Source organism: Ostrinia nubilalis, chromosome 17, assembly GCF_963855985.1.
Source record: "Ostrinia nubilalis chromosome 17, ilOstNubi1.1, whole genome shotgun sequence".
In the NCBI taxonomy this organism is placed as follows: domain Eukaryota; kingdom Metazoa; phylum Arthropoda; class Insecta; order Lepidoptera; family Crambidae; genus Ostrinia; species Ostrinia nubilalis.
Window position 1 is genome coordinate 3,549,226 of NC_087104.1, and position 25,457 is coordinate 3,574,682.

The 25,457-nt window shown below is 38.3% G+C and overlaps 2 protein-coding genes and 1 non-coding gene across 3 annotated transcripts in view; 1 reads left to right on the forward strand and 2 right to left on the reverse strand.

Annotated features, from left to right (window-relative positions):
• Positions 1-25,457, forward strand: part of LOC135079848 (transient receptor potential cation channel trpm) — a 307,547-nt gene that overhangs the window by 61,431 nt on the left and 220,659 nt on the right. The window lies entirely within an intron of this gene.
• On the reverse strand, positions 502-5,519 carry LOC135079849 (venom carboxylesterase-6-like). The gene is made up of 5 exons (XM_063974463.1): positions 5,290-5,519; positions 3,874-4,503; positions 3,546-3,680; positions 2,809-3,293; positions 502-2,654 (listed from the first exon to the last, which is right to left on the reverse strand). The coding sequence occupies exons 1-5, from the start codon at positions 5,473-5,475 to the stop codon at positions 2,243-2,245; spliced, it is 1,848 nt and encodes a 615-aa protein (XP_063830533.1). The 5' UTR covers positions 5,476-5,519; the 3' UTR covers positions 502-2,242.
• Positions 16,441-16,513, reverse strand: Trnaa-ggc (transfer RNA alanine (anticodon GGC)). The gene has a single exon. It is a non-coding gene; the product is annotated as a tRNA-Ala (tRNA).

Here is a 25,457-nt window from a genome sequence, read left to right on the forward strand (position 1 = left end):
CAGAAAAACAAATATTTGATATTCATGTGACGCACTTTTCAAAGAGCATGCTGTTTTTTTTAATATAGTGCAGTGCACACCTACTATTGGTAGGTACTAGGTTGATATTTACTGTTGTACAAAAACTACAAATATACAAAATGTTTTTTTTTTATGCTAGGCAGGTATTTGACCACAATCGCACCTTTTATGAGATCTCTAAATATTACATAACTAATAATGAATTATTATTTTTGTTTCAGGTATGTATTGCACGTGATTTTATGTTTTCATCTTGATACGTACGTACGTTTATTAACTTTAATTCTTATAACATTGTTTTATTGTTTTTATTTATTTATAAATGTGGTACTTTATGACACTTTATGTACTTGTAATAAACCAGTAGAGCACACTATTAGTACCAACTTCTTAAAAAAATATCAACACAAATTCTGGCCCGTCTGTCTGTTTTATTATTGTATCTGTGATAATAAAATGGGAATATAATAAAAATACAAATTAAACAACAGTTATTATTATTGTTTATTAAGCTAGCAAGTATACAGTCTTTGCAGTGTTTATTTCCCTCCTGCTTCATTCTGAATTGCTTCAAAAAATTATCAAGTTATTAACTATGGGGGCCGTTCAAGTATTACGTAAGCAGATTTCTTACCATTTTTTACCCCCCCGCCCCCCTTGTCATCAAAAGTAAGCAAAGCACTTACCCCCTCCCCCTATGCTTACGTAAACATTTTTAGTTATAAATGTTTTTTATACAGTGTGAGTCACGTTAAAGTGTACATATAAAAATATGTAGATGAAACTAGACCTATTTTTATCATCTTCTATCAAATACATAAAATACACAAAAAAGGCCAACAAATAATAAAAATGATACTTTTTGATTAAAAAAACTGCTTTTAAATTTAAATTCGTTTTTTTTGGTTATTTAATAAATTTCTCCAAAAAATGCCCCTTTAACCGGTGGTTTTTATTACTTTGTATTATTCTCTATCGTATTACCTTTGTAAAACCAAAAATCGCATGTCTCTATCCCTATCAGTTATTACAACGTCTGCAATGATGAAATAACTAACGATGACGTAATCATCATCTAGACCCCCCTACCCCCCATGTCATCCAAAATAAGCAAAACAGAGACCCCCCCACCCCCCCTTGGTGCTTACGTAATACTTGAACGGCCCCAATTGGACGTTAAAGCACTTTATTTACATGTCTGGTAATAATAACTACATTATGAACATTACAAATTGATTAATTAAGTAGGATATTACAGATTCTTTTAAATACGAGTACGCATATGTACTCTTTCTCTTATTTCGTTAATTAATTGTAAATCCTATAAATATAAATAAAAGACAAAAAGGAAATATTTATATGTAGTGCTTAATAATAATAATACACTTGGTGTAAATATGTTACCTAAAATAATAGTATTATCTTTTCAACTTAATCTATACTTCTTTACTGATATTATAAAAAGAAATTGAATGTTTGTTTGTATGAATATGCTCCGAAACTACTGGACCGATTTTGAAAAATGGAAAAATTCTAGAATTCTATTTTGTGTGCTGATTATCATGCTTCTCTATAATATTAGTATGATTAAAAGTTCAATAATTAAATTAAACATTTAAATACTTAGTTTATAAAAAAGAAGTGTTTCAAAAAGAAACTACAAGTCTCTAAGTATATAAAAATCTAAATGCTTATTTGCTTACAGAATATAAAAAAAAAGTTATCGTTGCAGAAACAGGCGTCCAAATGTAAAAAAAAACAACAAGCTTAAAATCACAACACACTTTGTATTACGTCTGTAGTAAAACAAACAGGTAAGTAAGAGGCCTACCTATCAACATACTTACTACTCTAGTACGCTCATTAAAAAGGACAGTTAAATTAATTAAATAACAACAAAGAACTAAACAATAAGTAGGGTAAAGGCAAAGGGTGGCACTAGTGGCCACTGTATCTATGTTGGCCACTTAAGGTGGATTAAATATAAAATACTGTAATAATTTTACAAACAGGAATTTAAAATATTTTCAAAACTGGATTTTTGTTTTAATTGAAAAACCAAGAACTGATTTTATAAACCAGAGCTGGCTTCATTACTATCCACCCTAATGAGATACGAGATACAGTGACATGCAATAAACGTTTTGAATTTGAATTTGACATCTTTCAGCGATCACATCTTCCCAGACTAGACTTTATTTAACAGCCTCCTTCGCAAGTTCTACATTGGTTCTTGCTCTCTACTTGTTCTTTGCGTGATAGCTGAAAACACTCTTGAAAACCTAGGTTGCGATCTGATTTTATCAAGAACGTTGTAGCGTTTACACCCGAAAATAGAAACGCCAGTGAGTATTATAAAAGCGGCTAGCAAACCTAAAATGAGGCCTAGGTTTGAGGTCTCTTCTCCTGTAGGCTCGAGTGGTGTACTGGTTGTATTTGGTGAATCCTCCGATGCTACTGCTGATGCTATTGCGTAATACTTACTGAGAGAATTTTCCCAAAAGTTGACATATTGATCATGGGGTTTTGAGACCGGGTTCTCAAAGAACTCTTTAAGGCGATCTGAACTGCCGTTGTATCCACCTATGGCCAAACAGGTGTACGGTGGCCATAGAATATCCCCTTCTGGTTTTCTGTTAAAGAAAACATCAAACATTAAACAAAACAACTCATAGAGGTTGTAACATACAAATAAATATTTAAGCTGATTGAGGATCTCAATATTAAAATTCTTAAAAACATTTTTTATAAAAAATAGTAAAGGAGGATTATTATTTAAAATCTTACCCGGTATTTGCAAATGTAACAAGGCGGTTTGTCAAAGCATTCTTCGGTTTGTCGGATCGCTTAACTGGTTTATCTAAGTCGAAAATGTAGCTGAGTATAGCACCATGCTGCACACCATTCAACCGAATAGTGGGGTAAGGCCAATCGTAGTTTTCATCTTCATATGTGAACTCCAACATCCAAACCTCCGAATTCACTTTAGCTCTCTCTCTCACACCCCGAATTACAGGAATTGTGATTAAAGAATCACCTTCGTAAGCCAAAAAATCGTTGATGTTTTCATTGTCCAGTTCCTTTTTACTGCCGAAGTAAGACTCACGAAGTTTTTTGGCTGCATTTTTTTGTGTTGTGTTGTCCTTGAACGCCAAATTTGCGGGGAGGAAAGGAACGAAGTCATCTGACATCATTTTCAACCAGTTACCATGGACTGCTTGTTCAGCGCGTATGGTCCCTTCAACATCCACGTAACCCGCTATGAACGGTATCTAAAATAAACATAAATAATAATATATTGCTTCATTCTGATCTCACTAATTTATGTCTGGAAAATACTTTTTTTTAGTTATTGTTCTATGTGACTAGGCCAAGTCATTCAAAATTGATTTGATTTCAACATTTGGGCTCATTACATAGGTATAATTATAACATTATTGGAGTCTAATCGTGAGTTTATAGAATCTTGAATCTAGTGTTCAAGAGTTTGTATTTGACATTAAGGTAGATCATTGAGCATATACCTGTAAATGTTTCCCTGCTTTGATGATATTTGAAGGGTCGTCAACCAGCAATGATCCCACCAACTGGGTGTTCTCCACACATGGGGCAAATAACACGGAGTTATTTGTGAATGTGAAATTGTTAATTTCAGTTACCTGTGGATGAGGAATACACATACTTTTTCATTTATTTTGTATTTTTTTTAAATTGCTTAATTTTTAAAATGAATGTGGTTGTGGTAAATCCACCTGCTGGTGACTGTACATAATATTGAGTGAAATTGTTTTTTTGAATCTCATAGCAGTTTATTTTGTAGTTTTGTAAGACAAAAACTAATCTAACAATTACCAAGACATTTATGGCGGCCTTTTGGAAGTGCTTCGCTAGTTCCGAGTTGTTTTTGTGAGTGTAACCAAGTTTGGCGCCTAAAGCCCTGGCGTACCCAATCGGGTCGTAGGCAACTGCATACGGGGAGAACGCAGACCCACTGATTGCTACAGCTTTGTGAACCAAGCCTTGGGCCTGGGCGAGCGAGAGCGTCAGTAAGTCTACCATGGCGGCTCCAGATCCGTGGCCAAACAACATGACATTTGCCGGGTTCCCGCCAAAACCAACCACGTTATCTTTAATCCATTCCAACGCTCGGACGACATCTTTCAAGCCAGCATTACCAGGAGCCTCTTCCACGCCAAGGCATAAGAATCCGAATATTGATAGCCTGTAATTCACAGCTACTACTACAATATCGGCTTCGACAAGCGATCTGAAGGAGTAGCGAGGTGTGTCGTTGGTGTTGGAATACTCTTCTCCAGCAAGCCAGACTAGGACAGGCTTGGGGGTGGTGAAGTTTTTGGTGAAGATGTTGAGCGTGAGGCAGTCTTCGACCCCGGCCAGGCCGTGGATGGTGGGCTGGGCACAGAGTATGTTGGCGTCGCGCGCTTCGAAGTCAGCATTCCGAAGCTCAGGTTTTCGTGGTGCCTGTAACGATAAATGAGTGGTGTCAGATACTGAGTGTTATTTTTCGCGCGCTATGGTTGAGTGGTTTGAGAGGCGGTCTCAGTCCAGAGGTCCTGAGTTTGATTCCTCCGTGTCACAAATAAAGTGAAATCACTGGGTATGGTTATCATATTGACCTAATTGATTAAATACACTGCGTGATTTGAATGGGTGTTGCAGCCGGTACCTCAAAAGTTACTATAATTAATAGGTACTTACTTACAGTCAAAATAGTATGGTAGCTAGTGCTAGTACTTATCGATAAAATTGGCTTAACAAATTAATAACAGTGTATAAACAGCCATAAAGGAATGTGACGATAGCTAAACTATCGTCACATTCCTTTATGGCTGTTTATAGTAAGTTTTGTTTCCCTAACTTCGTTACTGCCAATCGAATATAGACCATACTGCATTAAGTTAAAGTTAAAACATTTAAAATTAGGTGACAAAATATACACGAGAGGAATTTTTATCAATGGGTAAATATTACACAAGGTCAACAAGGCACACTTTTTCTGATAATGGTAAAAGTATTTTGTTAACGAGATTTATTTTTGCCAATTTTATAGTGCTACAATATAAGTTGCACAATGAAACACAAGTAGGTATTAGTAAACTAGTATTCCTTTAACTTTATTTTTGTGTATTGAGCATTTTGACATTTCAGCTGTCACTTTAGTAAACCACTATTGGCCTAAGTTTGACTTCGGCGAATCCTATTGGTTGTTCAACTGACAGTTTAGATACGTGATCAAAATAAACCCACTTTATATCGAAATTCGCCAGACACGGACCCAGCGTACGGGATTCCGTAAAAAGCGGTGTAGTCACCGTCAGTCGCTTTTACACCAACGACGGGCCCCTCTGTTGTGTTCACTTTCAATCCATCTTGCACTGTTTGTGCGGCAACACAGGTTATAAACACACACGTTATCGGTATTAATATCAGCATCTTGTACGCCTGCGCGCGACGCGGTCCTCGGTCGGACGATAGACGTCAACTGACTCACGGTCACGCAGTGTTGCCAGTCGGGTCTTGTCAGAAATTACCAGAAATATAAGCGCGATTGGAGCGATTGTGTAAGGTTGTTCATGAATGGAAATGAATACAATTGATCATCAATCGTTTACCTAAATTTCATGTATTTGCGTTTTATTATCGAATAACATTCGCTAAAACTCATTTTCTTTAACAAATAATAAATCAAATTCATGTTTAAATGCAGTTTATGACATAATTTTTAAATTGTCACTATTAATATTTTTTACTGAATAACCTGTAAAAGTTAATTCTACAATTTCTGAAAAATCACCTAAAAGTAACCTTTTCATTAGTGTAACCTAAAAGTAACCAATGCAGTTCAAAAGTAACCTAAAAGGTTACAAAAGTAACCTTCTGGCAACACTGCGGTCACGTCACGCGGCCACGCTTACTCACTGGAGACGCCCCGCCATTTAGTGCGGTGATAGAGCTCGACTGGATATCGATTAAATAAAATATAGCACCACACTAGCTAGAAAGTGTAGAATGTAACCCAACATGGTGTTGGCGATAATATTTTTAGTAGAAGCTTTGGATTATGGGAATTTTTAGTTTTACTTTGGTATTTTCAGTACAAAGTTAAACATTTACATTCAAAATAAAACTTTGTTCACTGATTTCTTTGAACTAAGCTCTGCCATTTTATAATAATAATATGTAGTTTAAAAAACATATTGCGGTACCTTACAAACTTACTTAAGTACCCTCATAATATGGAGTAGTTCTCTAGGAGGAGTCGCAGGTCGTAGGTCTCTCTCTAGCAATGAACATTAAAACAAGTGTTACTATCGACACGATAAAATCCAAAAAAATACTCACTACTACCCATTCCTACCAATTGTAGCGATTGCGAGGTGCGCCGCGGTTTTTACAGACGCTTTCGAGCTTGTTGTCTTTTTCACGCATTCCAGTATCAAGCGGGAGCGAAAGAGATGGAAAGAACCGAAGTAACCGAAAACCGAAACCATTTTTATTTATTTTTAGGTGTTTTTAGGTAGTTAAAAAAGACGTCATAAAAATAAATTATTTGACAGTAGATTTTTTAAAATACGCCTATGAATGAAAGGCGTACTAATAGCATTTAAGGTGTGTTTACTAACCACACTATGAACTTATGAGTTGTTCGAAATAAAAACTTTTTATTTATTTTATTTATTTATAATGTTAGTTGTAGGTACCTACGTTTCATTTGTTTTTTTTCATCGATGCTTGATGACGCAGTGACGCGTGTCACGCTGATTCTTGATCACTAGAGCTCTCAGGTTCGATAGAATGTTAAAAATGGAGTGGTCTGTGTGGAGACCACTTTGGAACTTCATCTAGTTACGAGGTTTCTTTCTTCTTAACTTTTAATGTGTATGTTTTATAAGTTTAGGAAGAATATTTTGATTTATTATTTGTCTACTAACTGTCTACTTAACTGATGCGAATGTGTCACCTTAAATAAAATCTATCTAAAGTAAAAGCTTTTTTCATTTTCTACATGCTGTGTAATGCTAACGTGTAAACGTGTTTTAATAAATTAGGGGAGAGTTCGGTATATTGTACCGCCGGGTAAATTGTACCACCCTCATATTTCGTAAAGTATTTATTGAATGTCTGTAATTGCAACACACAGCGATACACAATTAAAATTCAATTAATATCGGCCATGTGGTTTTTGCCGTGACAACGAACACGTGTGTTTTATTTTGAAAAGTATTTTTTCATTGTTTTCAAGTAACTTTTGACAATGCATGTTTAGTTTGTAATTTTGTTAAAAATCACAGGGTATTTCTAATATATTATTTAGAAGCGTAAATTAGTGTGGATTACAATTATTTGAAACATTTTTCGGTATTTATAAGCTATATTTTTTACCGATTTTTTAAAAGCACTATCACCTAGTCGGCTAAATTGTACCACATCAAGTTGTATGTAACTTTACCAAAGGATTTTGAAATTTTTTTTAGTAAATCATATTTTGAAGTTATAATAGCGTAGTTATGTTTGACTAACAATAAATGAAAGCAAAAGACTGGCAAAGTAGATTAGGTACAAGTGTGCGTTGCGATAATTGGAATTACAAAACTTTTACTCAAAATCGTGATAATGTGTAAAACAATATCTATTGTCTATGTTATTAACTACTGTTCCTTTTCGTTACCTAATTTGTTAAGAATGTATCGTATAATATTTTGCCATAGTTTTTTTATAGGCTTGAAATTGATTGAAATCCAATTTAGTAACCCTGTGGTACAAATTTTATTATCGAACCGGTTGGCTAAATTGGACCGAAGATCTGAACTCGTATTTTGTTGATTTGTGCATTTAGCACAAATCAACTAAATATAACAATTGTGTTGATTAATACCTATGAAATAGTAAGTTGAATAATTTCTCTTTAATTATATACCACGAACATTAGCAAAAACAAAAGAAAACTATGTGTAAAATGGGATTGAAAAAAACTGGTCCAAATTACCGGACTCTCCCTTATTTAAGGAAAAAATGTGTTTGTAGAAAGTCAAATTATTATTGAATAATAAACGCTGTATTTTATGTGTAAGTACCTATAATGTATTTTCCTGTATTCTCTGTACCTATTTAGGATAGTTGGAAATGTTGGAAAGAGGTTACGTTAGCGCGCGAAGATGTAGGTCCTGTATTATTGTAAAATTTCAAATTCAAATTCAAATGTTTTATTGCATATTTTCAGTTAAACCTTTACCTAGTGGTGGCAGATTTGATGCTCCCATATTTTTCACTTATGTGTAGATTGTAGTGAGATATCATCTATACTAATATTATAAAGCTGAAGAGTTTGTTTGTTTGTTTACTTGAACGCGCTCATCTCCGGAACTACTGGTCCGATTTGAAAAATTCTTTCAGTACTAGATACCTCATTTATCGAGGAAGGCTATAGGCTTTACAACATCACGCTACGATCAATAGGAGCAGAGCAACAATGAAAAATGTTGCGAAAACGGGTTTTCACGCGTACGAAGTCGCGGACACAGCTATTTAGTAAGGTACAAAATTAATTAATATAAGAAATATTTTTCTCATCAGATAAGGGTTAATGTCCATCGTTCTATCTAGGACTAATGTTTTCCGTTGACGTTTCACCATGTGTACCTTTTAATCACACGCGCCAGCGCGGCGATTCCATGCTCTGTGCTTTTAATATTAAAAATATTTATGGGTTTTTACAGTGACCGATAGGCCGATATGCGCTATATTGTTATCTGTGGTTGTCGTTGGTGGGTGGTTTATTTTGACCGAATTAAATTATGTAAAGTAGGTAGGTAGCTAATTAACTGCTTATGTTTATTTGATTATTGATACATTGCAAGAATAGGAAAAATAGCTGCTATTGATCATTTACAAAACGGTCACGTAGTATTGATATCTTGCGCTAGATGGCGCAACTAGTGCGAGCGTGCAACACGTGGTATAATTTTTAATGGAAAGTAAGTAGTGAACCAACAGTGTTATGTATAGGGTACCTATAGTTCACTAATTATATTTTAATAAATGCGTTGTGGTTAACTATTATAAGTGTTGATAAAAATTACATTAAAAACCCAAATACCTACCATTTAAATATAAATAAATTGAAAATTTGACATGTAATGAACATTATGATTAATTATTTGAAAGGACTGTACTAGACAAGCGGTTTAGTTATTTGTTTTTTGTTTATTACTGAGCAGTGAATTCTATGTAGCGTTAATATTTACCTACCAATAACATAAAAGTACACATTTAGTACGATTTTTTTACTTGCATCTGTTTTGTTGGCAACACTCGTGAGTGCGTTGTTTTGCACTCATGCGCAGCGCAGATGTATGACACAATTTGCTAAATTAACACACCGCAACTTTGTCATTATCAGAGGTCATTGACTTTGTTATTAAAAGCTTTTATTAGTGAAGAAGTTAAGTGTTTATTAATAGTGACGTCATGGTTTAAAGACCAATGAAATAAAGAGTTTTTGAGTGTGGCCCGGGAAAAAAAGATCAAATGTGTGTTTTTTACAAATATGTGTGCAGCTGTCATCAAATATATCAAGGTCAGTATTAATTATCCCACAAACCACCTGCTGAATTACGCCGGTGATTATTAAACACATTGCGGTATTTGCGTTAAATATTAGCAATTTGTACCTAAATGGAAATAATCCCGTTAACCCCTCGTGGTAAGCTAAAATGCCTGTGTTACGAGCGGGTTCACAATAGTAGAGCGGTTCCTGGGATCACGAGATTTACGAGTCGGCCAGTTTCCCTAAGATAAAATAGACCTATAATAATCAAATGGTAGCAATTTTTTTTACCAAATTTCGTATTTTCTCGTTAATTTCTTGTCTCATATCTTGTTCCATAAGCAAGCTGAAGGTGTTCCTTTTGTGAGGAAAAATAAATGAATGTGGAAGGTATTGGTAATTTTGATAACAAACTCTCAGAAACTAAATAGGTATTCAATATTATAGGGCTTTTGAGATTCTCAAACGACTACGTTAAGATACTAAAAGACAATATGTACTTCCAAATGAGTCCTTAAATAAACAAGAAAAACAGTTACGTTTTTAACGAGCTGAGTGTAACTTTCCTTCGTTTTTTTTCACCTAAAAATCCAACTTGTAAGAAACCTGACATTTACTTGGGCACCATTAAAACTTTGGAAGTAAATACGTGTACGATGAGAAAAAGAAACGGAAAGATTGTGGAAAGTTCTATTCGGAATAGATACCCTGTAAAATAATGTTTCACTGAGAATTATTGGGTTGTTAGTGAAAAGTTAGTTTACTATAGCTACATATTGTGTAAAGTGCGATACGGACCTCTATTCTTTTACGTGCACTTGCATGCATCATCAAAGCTGGTGTGAAACTTTGTAAGTTGTCAGCAACTGGAAAAAAAAGCTAAAAAACAAAGCTAGGGACTGGAATTCGCTGCCTGCTGCTGTATTTCCTGAACACCATAATCCGGGCGTTTTCAAGGCGAGAGTGAATAGGCACTTACAGGCCAGATATGTACCATCCTAGACTACATCTCACTTAACACCAGGTGCGATTGCGGTCAAATACCTGCCTTGTCTAGTATAAAAAAAAACTATGTCTCGTTCGTTCGTTCGTTTCAGCCAAATGACGTCCACTGCTGGACAAAGGCCTCCTCGAAGGTTTTCCACAATGCACGGTCCTGCGCTGCCCGCATCCATGCTCTTCCTGCGACCTTTACTAGATCGTCGGTCCACCTAGTAGGAGGCCTGCCCACGCTACGTCTTCCAGCCCGTGGTCGCCACTCGAGAACTTTCCTGCCCCAACGGCCATGGTCTATACGAGCTATGTGCCCCGCCCACTGCTACTTGATTTTAGCAATTCTGCGAGCTATGTCGGTCACTTTGGTTCTCCTGCGGATCTCCTTATGTCATGACAGATGTCTATTGAGGCTCAATTGCTTATGTCATGACAGATGTCTATTGAGGCTCAATTGGACTGATTTCAAACCACGTGCTTCAAAAAACCTGAAAATGAAGCCCAGGACAGGACTTCTAGATAGAGAATCTAAATAGCTGTGATATTTCTTACAAAAATGATTGGTGGTTATTAACGCAACCACCTAAATCAGTGGTTATTAAACAGTGAAGGGTTATGGTGGGAAAAGGGGGAGGTTCCGTAATAAGAGCTAATATCGTAAACTAAATTTCTATTTGGTACTTTTTAGTTTTAAACTTCATTGAACTTGACATGAAAGTCGTGTAAGTTTCATTTTGCCACAACAAGACCTTACTGTTCTTTCAAACCCTCTACAACATTTACATTACAAAGAAGCCCGCATACTCTCGCAAGTTCATATTATTATTAAATATTGAAACGGCAGGTGCTCCCGACGTGGGCCCCGTAACTCTGTCTGGTCCGAATTAAAAATTCACGCCATCTGTGACCGGCATCGACTATCGAGCAGTTTTAATATTTCATGACCACCTCGCTTTGGAATTCAAAAAGAGTAGGTATGCTAAATTGCAGCACTCATTTTTTGTGACACTTTTATGTTTATTAAACAGTCAGCTGTGCAGGAATATGTACACTCAACATCAAATAAATCGCACCTCCCGCAACAAGCACTTTCAAACGTATGCATCCCCACTTCCCACCAATATTGGCACCATTTAAAAGCCTAGTTCTAAGCTTCATTTCATTAAAGGAAAGGTTTTTACCCCAAAAATGTGTCTTTAGAAGGATCCAGAGTCACTTCTTCAAAAAATAGGCTATTACGCTTGAACCAACTTTTATGGCTATAAAACTGTTAAGTTGGGATTAATCGGTATCCATCTGTCAAAGAGGAAACGTGTGATCATTATTTGGTTTTATAATCATAAAATTTGGTCTAATTGATCCCAGAGGTGAGCCCAAAGTGAGGTCTCTTTGCAAGTCATATTTATGGTATATGATAATCATTTAGGTATTTAGAAATTAAATTTTCTTTAAGGATATTTATTGGGCTTTCAAATAACACCAATATTGTTGGGGCACCATGATTGTGTCAGAAGAAAATCTTTTAAGTTCGCGTCGCGGAAGGTGCGGTTTATTTGATGTTGAGTGTATCTTATAACTTAAACATGACTGGCGTGCATGTTAAATTTTTAGTCAATATCTAGAGCTAACTGAAAAACAAACTTTCGAAATTGATTTTAAACTTCTTTTGCTTTTAAAGTAACTAACTCTATGTATAAAGCCTTCCATTAATCGTTTAATCGTTGGGATTAAATTGAAAAGTTGGTAATAAATCAAACCGTTTAATCTACTTAAGAGTGTAACGCTCTACGTTAAAAAAAACCTTGTAGATATTGCAGTAATAGGACCCATCAATCCTGCATCCATTACCATCCATTTTAAAGTGCCTGCATATTGTTGAAACCTTAAAAGCAGTTTAAAATGGAAAGCGCATTTCGGCAATATCAATCAAAAGAAATACTAAATGCAATTTTTACACTAATTGATAAACAAATTCTAACTGGATAGTCTGTAGTTTCCTTCCATTCAGGAGTGAAAAAAGTATTTACTCTGATTTTATTGACATGGGACATGTGAAAACTGTGGCGTGACAAACCTTTGATTCCAAAATGTTTCATGGCTCAGGCATTATAAGTAAGGTATGTAAGGGCTTATTATTAGTATTTATAAAATGTTCATTCTCATCGCTTGTGTAATTTGGGCTGTTAATAATTCACACTAGCGCACGTATTTAGCTTACACTCAGTCACGCGAGGGACAAGTAGGTCACATTATCATAACCACCCCCAGTCCCCACCCCCACCGCTGGTATTCCAATTAAAAGTTCAGTAATTGCTGAAAAACCATGCATTATAGATACCTGTACTTGTGCCACCACACCATACCTAATAGTCAAAAGAAACGCAAAGTTATAATAAAAGTAAACGTTTTTGACCCCATGGTCAAAGCAGTCATAGACAATTAGATAAGGGTCATCAAAATGACACATTATTCACATAATATTCTCTGTCACTTTCTTAAAGATTCCGACGACCTCATAAAGGTAGCAGGAAGGCGCTGGATGCAGGCCGCTACCAATCGGTCATTACGAAAATCATTGTGGAAGGCCTATGTTCAGCGGTGGACGTCTTATGGCTGAAATGATGATGTTGATTCTAGATTTCAACAAAGTTTTTACATATTTCAAAGATTTTAATTAATTACCTAGTTTCAACTTTACATTCGTTGTGGAACATGTTAAAAATGCCAAATCCACTCAACTACACTTTTTAGTCAGTGTTCACCGCGCATTCAAAATTTATTGGTAAGGTTTTAAGGGGTATTCTGTTAATTCCAATTTGGATTAAACGTCACTCGAGTTAAAAATCGCTCAGTTACCGGGTTTTGGAGTCGATTACTGCAATTGATTGGCGTGTATCTCCCCCTGATCGATTCTGAACATTCAATTATACGCAATCTCAATTGCTGGAAAATTGACATTTTATTGAAAAGAGTGTTTACGATTACGTTAGATAGCTTCTGTTTATTGCTTCCTTAAAACCTAATATAGAATTCTCCTCGATTTAAACAAATTTAACAAGTTCTTGTGTATGATATTGTCAGCATCGTTGTGTTCCGGCAGTTAGAGGTAAGATAGCCAGTCCACTGTGGGTCCAGGTGAAGCTCGCTTCCTTCAGCCTGATCATCACTTTCCATCTCAGTTAAAATGCATGCTGAAGCTTCCTCGTTGTGAATTAAAAAAATGTTCTTGTATTTTGTGTATTGGGCGAGTATCGAATCCACGATTTCTCGCAAAACACCATAACTTAAAAATATGTTTTTATTTTTAATGAAAATTATTAGAAATACGATCAAAGATTAACTTGTTGCCGTGCCGGATCAATTCAGAGTAAAAGGGCGCGCCCTAGTCGTTACACTTAATTAAAAAAGGATTTCCTTTCCTGCGCCTCGGGCGAGTTTCATCTTGTAATTAGAAAAAATAATATTTTTGTTTATCGGCCAGTAACCCGAGTATTTCAAAATTGAGCTCTATCGCAGTTGTTTTGTACCACTTTGTGTGTGGGAATCGCAACGTCTGTGACAGACGTCGTTAATGAGACAGACGGTCTGTTTAATTGGTAGTTGGACGCACCACCGACCAATTTTATTTTCGTACTTTTTATGAACTGTCAAAACGCGCTATTATATTTTGGAAGTATAGTCCAACGATTTTGAAACGTCAAATGGCAAAGATCGTAAATTGTAACCCGGCATGATAAAGACACTAAAGTGTTTTCCAACGTGGCAAAAATCGGAACCACCGATCTGGTATTGTCAGTAGCGCCCCCTGTCAATGTCACGGATAGTTCAGTGTACTTAGTTCATCTATAGCTAGACCACAAGAGATGTATTACCTAATCGAAGGTTTTGTTCATCATCACAACAATCATCATCATTTCATTTCAGCCACAGGACGCCCATTGCTGAAATTTAGACTCCAGGTAGGTCCAGGTTTAGCGGCCTACATCCAGCTTTTTAGACACTATTTTTTTTAAAGTTTGTAGCATACACATATGCAACCGCAAGTAATTGGGTAGTATAACATAAACATACACGTTAGGGTTTAGCATGATTTTATCATGTAAAACAAGGGCAAGTTCGCGGTGTCGTGCCACATGCAACCTAGACCCCGCACCTAGGTAATTGCTAGTGTTGCTAGTGCATTAGGGTTGCTAGGCCAAAAGCACGAAAGCCGGACTCGGTGCTTAATTTCACCGGACATTTTACCCTAAAAGCCGGACCTACTCGCCGAAAAATATTTACTAATAAAAAAATCACATCATGGTCTAACTTGTGCGCTTGACTTTTTCGTGGCAACCACATAAAAAGCCTAACAAAAGACGGACAGTCCGGACAAAATATTTGGCCGGACACGTTCGTAAAGAGCCAAACATGTCACCTGGCAACCCTAAGTGCATGGCGTGTGCTTTACGAACCTAGGAATTGCAAATACCTGGAACAAGGAAAAATTTAAATCCGTTCATTTAGTACCTAATTAAAAAACGTGAATAAATACTACGACATGGAACACCCGATATGGCGCAGTGGTTGAGAGCTCAGTCACTACACTACTGACAGGAGTCGCGGGTTCCATACTCACTTTGTACACACTTACTTATAATAATTACTAGCTTTCCGCCCGCGGCTTCGCCCGCGTGGAATGTTGTCTGTCACAGAAAAACTTTATCGCGCGCGTCCCTGTTTCAAAAACCGGGATAAAAACTATCCTATGTTCTTTCCCGGGACTTAAACTATCTCTATGCCAAATTTCATCAAAATCGGTTGCGAGGTTTAAGCGGGAAAGCGTAACAGACAGACAGACAGACAGAGTTACTTTCGCATTTATAATATTAGTTGGGATTGGGATATTAGTTGGGATTCATCAAAATCGGTTGCGAGGTTTAAGCGGGAAAGCGTAACAGACAGACAGACAGACAGAGTTACTTTCGCATTTATAATATTAGTTGGGATTGGGATATTAGTTGGGATTCATCAAAATCGGTTGCGAGGTTTAAGCGGGAAAGCGTAACAGACAGACAGACAGACAGAGTTACTTTCGCATTTATAATATTAGTTGGGACTTGGGATAATATAGATTGCAAGAATATATTTTTTCAATGTCGATCTGGTGAAGGTCGTGGGAAGTACCAGGATGCTGGGCGGCGCAAAACCGGTCGTTGTGGAAATATTTTACCTTTTTCCAGCAGTGGATGTCATTTGGCTGAAACGATACTTGTTTGTATTGTTCGGGGTGTTTTCTATAAAGCTTTACTTAAGTCCTGTAAAAAATATTTATATGTCATGTATAGGTAAGTATTTTAAGTTCCCATAGAAACTAGCAGAAGTTGTATACTTTATTTGTTTATACATCTCGCCTCTATAAAGCTCTACGGAATTCCTAGAAACCAATTTGGGGTCGTATTTAGTAGGACTAGCGATAATATTTCGACACACTAAGCCCTAATAAGAGACCCTAAAAACATAGCAAGCTCCATTAGGCAAAAAGCAATTTACCCTCGGATATTTTCTGGTGTGTACCTTCAGAAGTAAAGGTCGTGCCGATAGAGATGGACAGTTTTTCTAACAAATAAAGCAGAATAATATTTCAATGTATGATTTAAGTAAACTTATCTTTGATTGCAATATGAAGTTGTTTAATATTATTGAATCTGTTTTATCCTATTCTACTAATACCACTGGACCGATTTAGATGAAATTTAGTAAAGAGAGTGTTGAGAGACCCAGAGAAAATGTATTTAGTTTTTATCCCACTTATTTATTATTGCTCGATTTGAAGACTCTTGTGCGAAATTATAAATAAACAACTTGACTAATCGAACTGTCTAAGGCGGGAATCGAACCCACGACCATTCGCTTGCCGGGCGACTGCTCTTCCATCTGAGCTACTTAGACACTGGATGAACCCTTTCTGTACGAAGTCGCAGGCAATAACTAGTCGTATAATATATTACTATATTTCCAAAATTGCCAGTTTGTATTGGTACAGACTAAAAGGTCTTTACATCATAATTGGTTACCAGGATACTGCGGCCCGGTCTATTTGTTTGCAAAGATTGCTTTTAGCTTTAATCCCGGGATTATTCTTCAATTATAGCCTGGTAAGAACGAAGTAATAAAGAAATAGTTGGTAAGAAATGAAGGATTGCGTGGAGATACCCATTTTCAGGTAATTCAATGGGGGTTCAAGTTACAACCAATCAGAATGTGACTTGGAGCTCTATTTGGGTTAATTAGTACTGTACTTACTTATTTTATACATACATAGTTCTATCGTTCTATTTATAGTTTACCTTTGAGCTCCGAAAATATGGTCTTAATAGCGAACTGCCAACTTTGGTGGTTACCTCTTCAGCGTAGGAACAATTTTTCAGCGTAGGAAAAATTTTTTCTAAGAACCATCTTTGACATTACTATTTCATCTTCTAAAAGAAAAGTTGACATAAAATGTACCAAATCTTACCTACTCAACAAAGGCACAAAATACTATTCTTGAAATTTCTCTAAACTTCAGTGTACATACTTTATTATTTAAACCATTACTATCCTAATTTTCGACGGAGCCAGACCAAATTAGGTTACCCCCTCTACTTAGACAAAGGGCATGACTTAAAGCCCTTTGATGGCATCTTCTTCGCTAATTGTAGGCTATTTTACCCTGACCTGAGCTCATTGTCGGAATAAAGCATCCCTTGAGATAGGCGGGGGCAGCAACGGGTCACTATTTACTGGCCGCTTTTACTTCTAGTATGATAATTGATATAGGTCTTGCCTGCCAGTCAGTGCCCGAGTTAAGGCCTATTCAAACCTGAGCGATATTCGCTGCCGCTGTGGGTAGAGGTACATACCGCGCGGGTTTCGCTCAGGTATTTAGTATCAAGTATCGCGGCTAGAGCGACCTGAGCGATATTCGCTGCCGCTGTGGGTAGAGATACATGGCAGACGGTAGCGAATACCGCTTAGGTCTGAACAGTATTATTACCGCATACCCACTGGGTTTTCTCTGCCGCAGACGGTGGCGAATACCGCTTAGGTCTGAATAGGCCTTTATGAGTGCGGCACGGGAAGATGCTTTTGAGAAGTCAAACGTCAGCGAGCGAAACTTCAGTTATAGATGTTCTACACTACCCGTGATATTGACAGGTGGGCGGCGCCACCGTCAATACCGGATCGCTGGTTCCGATTTTTGACACGTTAGAAAACACTGAAATGTCATTTGCAGGAGGGCGCTGCCATCAATGCCAGGTTCCTATTTCCGATCTTTGTCGTTTGACGTTTCAAAAATTTTCAACTATAATGTATGCACAGTCACGTCCTTCAAAATATGTCAGAGTCTCCCGACATTATTGTCAGAAAGCAGTGTTAGGGTTAAACTTTACTGGGATATATTATTAAAGCGCTTTTTAAAGGCCAAAGTAATTACAAAAATACGCGACTTTAATGACTCCCCATACCACCTCAGTAATTTCAGCTAGCGAATAAACTGCCGTATGTGGCGTGAAATATGCATGGTTCAGAAACGCGAAACTCTAGATTACAGTTCAATTAAATGCCGGCTTTGGTCTGCATCAGCAAGGCTTTGGGCTGTCTATTTGACGGTTGCTAACCAATTTTCGTGCCGTGTGGGGACGGCCGTAAAGAATACAATTCTCCACCGCCAACAGGAGGCGTGTCGTAAGAGGCGACAAAATCCTGTAGCACGAGATGGGCAGCAGCGTCTGCGTGCGAAACTTACAAAAAACTGCGCTCGCCAACCCGCCTGCCAAGCGTGGCGAGTATCGGCAAATCCCCTTAATGCAAAACATAACAGCGACCAGGCCCCCAGTCTCCGGTGGCCCCGCTGTTCCTGGCTACGGTAGCGGTCAGGGTAGCAGCGGGGCGGGGGGTGCTAAGAATCTCCGGAGGCGGACTGGCTACCCACACCAACGACGACTGGCCCTGGTAACCCATAATATACGCACGCTGAGGACTGACGAAAGGATCACAGAGTTGGAAGACGAACTGAGTAGGTTGCGATGGAGTATAATGGGACTATCGGAAGTCCGACGAGAGGGCGAGGACACGATCACCCTAAAATCCGGCAACCTACTCTACTACCGGGAGGGCGAACAACTGTCCCAAGGTGGTGTCGGGTTTCTCGTCCACAAGTCCCTCATTAACAACATCATCACCATCGGAAGTGTGTCGAGCAGGGTTGCTTACCTGATACTCAGAGTATCCAAAAGATACTTGCTGAAGGTAATTCAGGTATACGCACCGACCTCTACACACCCAGATGAGGAAGTAGAGGCTATGTATGAGGACATAAGTAGGGCCATACATACTACTAAAACCTACTTCAATGTTGTTATGGGGGACTTCAACGCGAAGCTGGGCATGCGAGGTGATGATGAGCTGAGAGTGGGGCAATTTGGATGTGGGCAAAGGAACCCCAGGGGGCAGAGGCTGGCCGAATTTCTGGAGAAGGAAGACCTCTTTGCGATGAACTCCTTCTTCCAGAAGCCGCCTCATAGGAAGTGGACATGGATGAGTCCCGATGGTTCTACGAAAAATGAGATTGACTTCATCATGACCACAAAGTGACGAATATTTAGTGATGTCTCCGTGATCAACAGGGTGAAAACCGGTAGTGATCACCGAATGGTCAGAGGCATACTAAATATTAACGTCAAGCTAGAAAGGTCCCGTCTGATGAAGTCTACGCTCCGACCCTACAATTCCCATATCCACTGCCCCGAGAGCTTTCAGCTCGAGTTGTCAAATCGCTTTGCATGCCTGGAAAACTGCGAGTCAGTGGATGAGATCAATAACGGGTTCGTAGAAACTGTCCAGGCGGCTGGGTTTAAATTCTTTAGACCTCGTCGTAAAGACAAGCCGCAAAAGCTCACCGACCACACCCTCAACCTCATGGCAGAACGACGTGCAATGACGCTGCAGTCCTCCGTTGACGCTACGGCATATAGGCAGCTCAATAGACAGATAAGGAAGTCCTTGCGACATGATATTCGCAACTTTAATACAAACAGTATTAAAGAGGCGATAGAGCGGAACCAAGGCTCCAAAGTGTTCGCAAGAGACAACTCTATTGGGCAAAGCCAGCTGACGAAGCTAACGACGGCGGACGGTAGTGTAACGTCAACAAAAGCCGAGGTTCTAGGTGAGATCGAGAGGTTTTATGGACAGCTATATACCTCGGTCACCAAACCCGTTGATAGCTCAACTTCAGATCCAAGAGCTAAGCTAACTCGACACTATACCGAAGATATCCCGGACATCAGCCTATACGAGATTAGGATGGCTCTCAAACAGCTAAAGAACAACAAGGCACCGGGTGATGACGGAATAACATCGGAGCTTCTGAATGCGGGTGGAACACCGATACTGAAAGTCCTTCAGAGACTCTTTAACTCCGTCTTACTCCAGGGAACTACGCCAGAGGCATGGAACAGAAGCGTGGTGGTGCTCTTCTTCAAGAAAGGTGATAAGACCTTGCTGAAGAATTACAGACCCATCTCGCTTCTGAGTCATGTCTACAAACTGTTTTCGAGAGTCATCACGAACCGTCTCGCGCGTAGGTTCGATGACTTCCAGCCTCCCGAACAAGCCGGATTCCGAAAAGGTTATAGTACCATAGACCACATCCATACGCTGCGGCAGGTTATACAGAAGACTGAGGAGTATAACTTGCCACTATGCTTGGCGTTCGTGGACTATGAGAAGGCCTTCGATTCGATTGAGACTTGGGCAGTGTTACAATCTCTCCAGCGGTGCCGTATTGACTATCGGTATATCGAGGTGCTGAAGTGCTTGTACAAAAACGCCACCATGTCGGTCCGAGTACAGGAGCAGAGCACGGGGGCGATTCCACTGCAGCGAGGCGTTAGGCAGGGAGATGTTATATCTCCGAAACTGTTCACCGCTGCATTGGAAGACGCTTTCAAACTCCTGGAATGGAAAGGATTCGGCATAAACATTAATGGCGAGTACATCACTCACCTTCGGTTTGCCGACGATATTGTAGTCATGGCAGAATCGTTGGAAGATCTTGGCACAATGCTCGAAGACCTTAATCGAGTTTCCCAACAGGTAGGCCTGAGGATGAACATGGACAAAACGAAGCTTATGTCGAATGTCCATGTTACGCCCTACCCAGTTTCAGTTGGGAGCTCAATTCTCGAGATTGTCGACAAGTATGTCTACCTCGGACAAACGATCCAGCTAGGTAGGTCCAATTTCGAGAAGGAGGTCAATCGTCGAATCCAACTCGGCTGGGCAGCGTTCGGGAAACTACGCAACATCTTTTCGTCCAAAATACCTCAATGCCTGAAGACTAGAGTGTATAACCAATGTGTGTTACCAGTGATAACTTATGGCTCGGAAACGTGGCCTCTCACTATAGGCCTTATACAGAAGCTCAAAGTTGCACAGCGTGCTATGGAGAGGGCTATGCTTGGTGTTTCTTTGCGAGATCGAATCAGAAATGAGGAGATCCGTAAACGAACCAAAGTCGCTGACATAGCCCGACGGATTAGCAAGCTGAAGTGGCAATGGGCAGGGCACATAGTACGCAGAACTGACGGCCGATGGGGCAGAAAGGTTCTGGAATGGAGGCCGCGTACCGGAAAACGCAGCGTGGGACGTCCACCTACAAGGTGGACCGACGACATCGTAAAGGTAGCAGGGAAGCGCTGGACGCAGACCGCTGCCAATCGATCAACATGGAAAGCATTGGGGGAGGCCTATGTTCAGCAGTGGACGTCCTATGGCTGAAATGATGAAAAAAATGATGAACCAATTTTCATGCATGAAGGTTAAATAGGTGAATCGTGAACGGTTGGTTGTTTTTTTCTCTCTTCGGGTTGCATACAGAGCTTGAATTATGCAAAAAAAATGATGATTCGCGTGGAATTTTGTCTGTCACAGAAAAACTTTATCGCGCGCGGGACGCGGGACTTTTTTTCAAAAATCGGGATAAAAACTATTCTGTCCTTTCCCGGGACTCAAACTATATCTATACCAAATTTAATCAAAGTCGGTTCAGTGGTTTAGGCGTGAAAGAGAGACAGACAGACAGACAGACAGAGTTACTTTCGCATTTATAATATTAGTATAGATTTGGAGTAATCTTTATCTTTCGAACCTAAACTATTTTGTCGCTAGGCAGGTGATCTCAGTTGTTACAACTCACACGCACAAACAAAAACTAATCACTTTAAAGTAATATTAGTACTAATTAATATCACGTAGTTTGTCTGTTAGCCAATTGGGCCTATAATCACCGCACACTGCTGGCATTATCCAAACTTACCAAAAACAAATGATATTTCATCCTGTGCATGTAATTGTAATACACACAACCCTGCGTTGCGCGCCCCTTGGAGAGATATCGAACTTTCACTGTTAATATAATTTCGGTTCCATTATTATTATTTTTAGTCGGTGTCTTCTCCAAGGGATGCGCAATAAGCAAGGGCGTCCGCGGAAGACCAGCTTCTTGACTTGCCCTTTTGAGCATGTCACGATAAATGCTGAGTTTTTTTCTCTTACCTTTAACTCTTTGTTTTATAGCCTATGTATTATGTTGTGTTTTTGTTGTTTTTTAGGGTTCCGTACCTCATAAGGAAAAAACGGAACCCTTATAGGATCACTTTGTTGTCCGTCCGTCCGTCTGTCAAGACCCTTTATCTCAAGAACGCGTGAACGTATCAAGCTGAAATTCACATGAAATACTCAGGTCTATTGTCCCTTTAAGCTGTGAAAATATCAAACTTCTAAGCCAAGCCAATCAAAAGATACAGCCGATTATGTCGATATTTTCAACAAATTTTCGACACTCGCAAAGGAATCAAAACCTACAGGATACTTCCCGTAAACTCAGAATCTTGAAATTTGGCATAAAGCATTGTCATATAATGCAAATATAGGAAAAATTGCGAAAATTACATTTTTTTAGTTATATAATATAATAAAAATATTTTAATAAAATTAAACTTACTACCTTATTTCTCACTAACGAATAAAGGTATCAAATTGAAATTTATACCAAATACCTAGATCTATTGTCCCTTTAAGAAGTAAAAAAATCAAACTTCTAAGTTAACGCGATCAAAAGATACAGCAGTTTATACCGACACCTTAGACGAATTTCTGTCACACGCTAGGGAATCAAAACCTACAAGGTACTTCCTGTGAACTCAGAATCTTGAAATTCGGCACGAAGCAACGTTATGTACAGATAAAGGAAAAATTGCGAAAATGATAAATTTGAAGTTATATAAAATTTAAAATATTATTTTTGCTTACATGACATAAAATATTTTTTTAATAATTATAAACTTACTACCTACCCTTTTTCACATGAACGCGTAGAGATATTAAAGTTGAAATTCATATCAAACACTTCTTAAATCTAATTGCCTCTAAACTGTGAGAAATTCTAAATCAACGCAAAAATTCAAAACGCTGAGGTAGGTACCTACCTATAATGCAAATATAGGAAAAATAAATAAATAAAAAATAATCATACCGCATATTTTGAAATTCGCCACTACTCGCAACGGAATCAAGTAAGTAATTTGATTTAATACGTCATAAATTGTAAACCGCTACGTTTGTACGGCGGAACCCTCGGTGTGCGAGCCCGACTCGCACTTGGCCGGTTTTTTTCTGTATTGTGTCTTTTAATGTGTCAATAAACCTATTCTATTCTATTCTGTGCCTTCAAAATTCAGCACGTTCGCAATCCCACAAACCTTGTAAATGTAATAAAGTGGGCCTAAACAAAATATCCCGTTAATACTAATTTTCTGGAACACCGCTATAAATTGCCCCTGGGTTTATAAGCGGGCATAATTTGAGGGCAACGCTGCCTGAATAAATGAGTCTGTTTAGTGATGAGCACAAAATACCTGGACCACAAAACGTGGCAAAAGTATAGGGATCCAATGATTAATATTGTATAGCCTGACCAGGAACATAAAAACCCTCGCCATGTTGCGGAAAACTAATGGTACTAATTTCTTTTAATGGCAACAGTAACTGAAAACTTCATTGACATGTCACCTTGCATGTCAGTCTATTGCTGTCAAAGTGTAAACAAACTTTATTTTAAATGTGCGCAATTGATTTTGTGAATGAAATTGCTAAAATCTTTTTATAGTCGTGAAAGAAAAGTGGTTCACAATGTGTTAAAGTATTTGTCGAAGAGAAATACCAAGGGTTCGGACAATATTTTCATTGAATAATGTTTCCAACAAAGGTTGTCAAATTGACTGACATGTTTATCGTATAGTACAGTCCACTATGAAAATTAGCTGTGGTTTGTTTCAACTACCTATTTTAAAGTTTTTTGTCACTTTCTAAGTGTAGAATTTTATGGAATTGGGAAAGAAGTACCGAGTTTGAAGCGTTCATGAGCAGACATTGCAGTTGAATATTCAAGTTCTGAATTTGATTATTGATGAATAATAAAATAAATCCTACTAGCTCGATTGATGGTTTCATTTAATTTATTTAAACTAGGTTACCTATAATAATATTTTTTCGTTAATATATGAAAATATCAAATTAGCCCGTAATCCTGAATCCTGATACATAAAGTTAGCCTATTAATTTAACACGGGTGCGACTATACTCAGTGTTGCACTATCAAATGCAATTGACGCGCCTCTATGCCAGGGTTTTTATGTTCCTGGTCAGGCTATAATACTAGTAAATATCCGTTAAACTAGCACCCATAACACAAGCATATTAATTGCTTACTTTGGGGCTAGATAGCGCTGTGTGAAATTGTCGAAAGAAAAGAAAGAAAGATACCTACTAGCTTTTGCCCGCGCCTTCACCCGCGAGAAATGTAGTTTGTTACATATCGTTATAAATTATAGCCTATATTTATGTTATACTGGGCTATAAACAATAATACTGTAAAGTCTCATCAAAATCCGTTAAGTAGTTTTTGCGTGAAAGAGTAACAAACATCCAGACATTTACACAAACTCGCATTTTAATATTAGTAGGATGAATGTAACTCTGTCTGTTACCTTTTTAGAGTTCTGTGCCCAAAGGGTGAAAACGGGACCCTATTACTAAGACTTCGCTGTCTGTCAGTCACCAGGTTGTATTTCTAGCTAGACAGACAGTTAAAATTTTCACAGTGATGTATCTCTGTTGCCGCTATAACAACAAATAGGTAATAAAAATGGAATAAAATAAATATTTATGTGAGGCTCTTATAACAAACGTGATTTTTGCCGTTTTTTGCTGGAAAACTTTAATTTCAGGAGCAAACTATTTAGCTAACTACAAGTTTCTACGGAGCGCGAGTAGGGTTGCCAGGTCCAAAATCACAAAAGCCGGACTTTGTGCTTCATGTGGCCGGACATTTTACCCTAAAAGCCGGACATGTGACGGGGGGGTTGCAATTAGTGTCAGTTCATGAGTGAGTACTATCATCATCGGTTACTATCCAACATCCTGATGCGTGCGCTTCATATGATTCTGTGGCTCAACTTTCGCCTGGCGCGGCAACCAAATAAAAAGCCTAACAAAAGCCGGACAGGCCGGACAAGGCAATATTTGGCCGGACAAGTCCCTAAAAATCCAAACATGTCCGGCTAAAGCCGGACGCCTGGCAACCCTAAGTGCGAGTCCAACTTAGCCATTTTTTACTATGTAATTTATAAACAAAAACTAGTTGTTAAGTCTGGTACTTACAAACAATGTAAACAAAAATTTTACTACATTTCAGTTTAATATCGTAATGGAAGATATTTGTAGTGAACTTTATAATAAGGTGTCACGCGACTTTCCGTGGAGCAGTCGACTGAGATAAATTATTGTA

Excerpts from the sequence above, each read along its gene's own strand:
- LOC135079849 (XM_063974463.1), bottom strand. The coding sequence starts at position 5,475 with ATGCTGATATTAATACCGATAACGTGTGTGTTTATAACCTGTGTTGCC. Across the intron at positions 3,294-3,545 it reads AAGCAGGGAAACATTTACAG|ATACCGTTCATAGCGGGTTA; the intron begins GTATATGCTCAA and ends TGTTTATTTTAG. Across the intron at positions 2,655-2,808 it reads GTTACATTTGCAAATACCGG|AAAACCAGAAGGGGATATTC; the intron begins GTAAGATTTTAA and ends TTTCTTTAACAG.